The sequence below is a fragment of the Juglans microcarpa x Juglans regia genome, chromosome 3S, assembly GCF_004785595.1.
Source record: "Juglans microcarpa x Juglans regia isolate MS1-56 chromosome 3S, Jm3101_v1.0, whole genome shotgun sequence".
In the NCBI taxonomy this organism is placed as follows: Eukaryota; Viridiplantae; Streptophyta; class Magnoliopsida; order Fagales; family Juglandaceae; genus Juglans; species Juglans microcarpa x Juglans regia.
In genome coordinates, this window is record NC_054599.1 from 8,187,603 (window position 1) to 8,192,434 (window position 4,832).

General features: G+C 35.4%; 1 protein-coding gene across 4 annotated transcripts; it reads left to right on the forward strand.

Annotated features, from left to right (window-relative positions):
• The first annotated feature begins 423 nt into the window (after nt 1-423).
• LOC121258498 (exosome complex component RRP41 homolog) lies at nt 424-4,306 on the forward strand. 4 transcript variants are annotated; one of them, XM_041160026.1, is made up of 12 exons: nt 425-579; nt 757-803; nt 896-956; nt 1,064-1,102; nt 1,192-1,259; nt 2,056-2,134; nt 2,221-2,257; nt 2,752-2,868; nt 2,971-3,056; nt 3,600-3,689; nt 3,908-3,967; nt 4,055-4,306. In XM_041160026.1, the coding sequence occupies exons 1-11, from the start codon at nt 526-528 to the stop codon at nt 3,953-3,955; spliced, it is 726 nt and encodes a 241-aa protein (XP_041015960.1). In that variant the 5' UTR covers nt 425-525; the 3' UTR covers nt 3,956-3,967; nt 4,055-4,306. The 4 variants fall into 4 exon arrangements, with proteins under 4 accessions (XP_041015963.1, XP_041015960.1, XP_041015961.1 ...); XM_041160027.1 differs by having other exon boundaries at nt 4,094-4,306; XM_041160029.1 differs by lacking the exon at nt 3,600-3,689 and having other exon boundaries at nt 424-579; nt 4,094-4,306.
• The last annotated feature ends 526 nt before the right edge of the window (nt 4,307-4,832 follow it).

Genomic DNA, 4,832 nt, shown 5'->3' on the forward strand with positions numbered 1-4,832 from the left:
TTTCAACATGATTTCTTGAAAAAACTTTAATAAAATATAGACTTTTATATAGAAAAAATTATGCCTTTTAACAACATTTTTTCTCAAAAAAATTGTAATAAAATATAGGCTTTTAGATAAAAAAAACCAAAATTATGATTTTCAACACTATTTATTTATTTTTAATATATTTTTTATAAAATTCTACATAAAAATAATTTTAATAAAATATAATAAAAAAATTATGCTTTTCAACATTTTTTTTTTCTTCAAAAAAATTTAATAACATATAGGACTTTTGTGTAAAAAAAGAAAAAAGAAAGAAGGCACAACACGAAACCTGAATTTCAGATTTCAAAAACTCGGTTTCGGCTAGGATTTCAGGCCGGGTTTGAAACCCGGAATCCGGGATGGGTATACCCGGGATACCGGGTTGAAACTCGGGTGAGTCCTGACCCAGGCCACTACTGAAAGTGCTTCCGCACGATATCTCTGTCTTGGTTAACAGTCGCTGTTATTTTGCGTTGCAGCTCGAGTTCGGCAGAGATGGAGTACGTGAACCCCGAAGGACTTCGCTTGGATGGTCGCCGTCCCATGGAAGTATTATCTCTCGCTTATCCTATTTACCTTGCCTTTGAGAATGAGCATTCCATATTTTCCGAATGTTATTGTTGTCTTCGCCAATCTCATGGAGTTGCATTCTCTTTTATACCCTATTATCCTCGTTTACCTTTTCTGTTATGCAGCGCTTTTATTTGTTTCTTTTACTTATTTCAGATGAGACAAATTCGAGCAGAGATTGGTACAGTTGCTAAAGCTGACGGGTACTAAACCCTTGATTGATTTTTTTTTTTTTTTTTTTTCTTTTCTACCCATACTCTACCCTTTTTTTCTCAATTCTTTGAATGAATTACAGGTCCGCTGTGTTTGAGATGGGTAACACCAAAGTCATTGCAGCAGTATATGGCCCTAGAGAGGTACCCCATAGCATTCGGTTCTGTTTTAGGCTGTTTATTTTGCAAGATGAGTTATTTTCCAAGTTATTGCTATACAATGACTTTTAATGACAAATGCTTGTTTGCAGGTCCAAAATAGGAGTCAACAAATTAGCGACAAGGCGCTGGTAACAATCTTTTATACTTATTTTTCTTTTAATTTTTAGTATTAAATGCGTTCATTTATTTATCTTCTTCTTCTTTTTCAATGTTGCAGGTGCGCTGCGAGTATAGCATGGCTAATTTTAGTACTGGGGATCGAATGAGAAAACCAAAGGGTGACAGGTAATCGTCTTAAAATCATCGGTCACCTAATTTCTATTTGTTGCCTTGATTTAATCTTTAGTCTTCTCTGTATACAAAGCCGTATGATTGCAGGTATCACCGACTTAATAGTGTAGGAATGCAGTTTTAACTTTTCTCCTGTTGAAATATCTTATCTGTTGCTAATTGATGAACCAAAATGGTGCTGAAGTGGCATTCATAGTGTCGTAAGTTTGAATGAGATGTGATTTCAATGATTTGTCTGTATAAGTGGGTTATTAAGCCGTGTAGTAGTTTCATTATGAAAGAGGATATCTACCTTTGGCTTCAGTTGCAATACTTGGCGAAGTTGTTTATATTACAGGAGGAGGACGAAGTCTTATATGCTGCATTTGCTTCTAATATATGTTTAGGGCTATGATGCTTCTAATAATCGTCTTAGTGGCAGCCTGCAGGCACATATCTTGGTCAGACCAGTGTGTTCACTTTAGCTTCTCTATTCTAACAGGAATTAAAGGGTTCAGATATGATGATAGGCTTCCAATTGATCTGTTTTCTTTGTGCACCTGTTTTGCAGTAACTACGTCAAAATAGAAGACCTACATCTCCTTTTGTAACCCTGTAACATTATGACTTGTATACTTTTTTGTGAGTTTGATATAATTCCAAAAAAGTATTTTAGGAACAATTTTTAGATCTCTGTATTGTGGAAAAAGAAACATCGGTGGTTGGTTCTAAGGATTGTATGTGCTGCATCTCCTAATCAAAGGTGTATTATCTTTTGCTTGCTTATTGATAAGAGTTTTTTTGTATTTAGACGATCCACAGAGATATCTCTGGTTATTCGCCAGACCATGGAAGCTTGTATAATGACACATTTGATGCCTCGGTCTCAGGTTATATTACAACATCGTAAAACCTTTCCTACATAAGTGTGGGTTACTTAGTTCTTTTTCTGAAGCCATGTTTACTTATCTTGCAGATAGATATTTTTGTCCAAGTTCTCCAAGCTGATGGAGGTAGGTTGAGACTCAATTGAATCAATGCACAATTATTACTCCTGGATGGGCATCAATTCGTTTAACATTATTTCATGGGTTGATGCTCCCTTCTCCCACAATGTTTGTGTGATGGTAGATTGGGGATTTTGTACGAGTGGCTGATTATTATTATTATTATTATTATTATTTTAGGCAACAGAGGGTCATAGGGAAATTATTATGTATACATGCAGAATCTGGCTCACGTTTTTGTTGTAAGATATGTGCTTATATGTTTTTCATGTTGTTGTTCTTAACCAATGTTTGGTTAGGGGTGAATCAGTGATGCTGCCATTCAGTTGGAACCGTGTAGACACTTAATGTACATAAAAAGGAAATAATATAAGGACTTGCATTAAGTATTTGACAGTTGTAGAACCTGTGAATGGAAAATACTAGTTGAATACATAATTAAATCAAACTAGCATGTTATATTGAGTTCTGTTCTTGAATTGGGAATTCATTTTCTGCAGGGACTAGATCTGCATGTATCAATGCTGCAACTTTGGCCCTTGCAGATGCTGGGATTCCTTTGCGGGATCTTGTTACTTCATGTAGTGCTGGGTACCTTAACAGCACTCCTCTGCTTGGTAAATTTACATCCCTTTTAATTTATTTTTCTGGCTTGCTGGCACATCTTCATTTTAGCTTGTACAAATGAATTCATGTTTAGAAAATTGTTATGTGAACAGATTTGAACTACGTAGAAGATAGTGCTGGAGGTCCTGATGTCACTGTCGGGTTTCTACCTAAGTTGGACAAAGTGACTCTTCTTCAGGTTATATTTGAACATCTGTTCTTGTTTATTATTCTCTATATCTCTTATAGGTTTAGAATAGACTCACTCATAAAGAAATCAACTCTCGCGCTCTCTCTCTCTCTCTCTCTCTCTCTCTCTCCCCCCCCACACACACACACACACATTTAAACTTCAATTATTTGCCTGCAATATGATCCCGACCCATCATTAGATCAACTGCTTTTGGCCAAGGTTCATGCAAATATATTTTCACATGGCCTGTTGGCCTTACTGGATTTTGTAATATCCAGAGTTGGATAATATTTCTTGATGGATTATTCTCTGATCCATATAGTCAACCTGAATATTGAGGATTAGGATTAGGCTTTAGGTTTTTCGATTACTTGTATTATTGAATATCTGATACCTTTGATGTTTCTGAATGCTTGTACAATTTTCGCATTGTATTAGATTCTAAGGTTCAATTGATATTGTGCATTTTCCATAAATAACTTTTTTATTGATTTTTCAGCATAAAAATCTTATTTGTGGAGCACTCATTTGTTATATTTTCTGAAGCAGATGGATTCTAAGTTATCAATAGACCTTTTTGAAAATGTCATGCAACTTGCAATTGAAGGCTGCAAAGCAGTAGCAACTTACATTCGGGAAGTAAGAACATTTTACTTCTAGCCTAGGATAATGCTGGCCTTTTCATTTTAGATTTGTTCTATTTTATCGGGTGGCCTCTGTTTATAAAAGATGCTCAATGACATCTCCACATAGGCATTTGCGTCATTTGTTCTATAAGTACAACTGATAAAAAAAGAAAAATTGTTCTATAAGTACAATCATGACGAGCTTGTTGAAATATTCTGTTTGGCTGGCAGATATTGCTAGAGAATACCAAGCAACTAGAGTATCGCCGGGGTCAATAGTTTACAAGCATGGTATGAAACTTAAAATCCTTTATTGACAATTGAATTAGATATAATACATATGATTAGGCCTTGCTGGTCCTAAAAATCAAACTGCAGGCATCTCTTCTCTGACCTCTCGTTCCTTGGAAGCTGCAGCTTGGCCTGATCAGTGTTGAACTCTTATAACTGGCACCTGTTTGTGGTTGGAATTGTGGTAAAGTATGTTTACCTCAGCTCTTGGAAATACATTTTTTATTTTTGGGTTATATCTTAAGCTTGTTCTAATGATGCCTTCATGTTTGTATTAAACTGAATTTTGAGTAAGCGAGAATTTTGATCAAGAGAGTTGGCATGGAGTTTTATGTTTCATTCTTTTCCTCGTCTTTTCCCCAAGTCATTTCTTATCACGTTCTTCCATTGAATGGTGGTGGCACCTGAACGTAATCGCCTTCAATCGATGAAGTTACCGGTGTAGACACGAATAGTACAATGCGAACAAGAACTTGTTAAGAGCTTTGTGATCAATGTAATGCAACATTCTATTACAGTAAATTATATACGAAGAGTTCTGGATAGAGTTGACAGAAAATATGGAAACGTACAGATACAACCCTTGAACATTTCGAACTCTGCCTTCCCCCACCTCTCTCTTTAAGAGCCCCTCTAATTTATTATGAAAACTTCGGGCAACACTTTACATCGATGATAAAAGAAGAAAATGTTTGTGACTCCTTAATCCCCAATCCCCATTTCTACATTTTAAGGCGGCATTATGACCTGAGAAATTTCTTTTCATCTTTTTTATTATTATTCTCTCAACATTCTTTAACGTGGTACAAAATGATTGGCAACTAAGTGAAATATAACAAATAATTTTTACTCATTTAATATTACC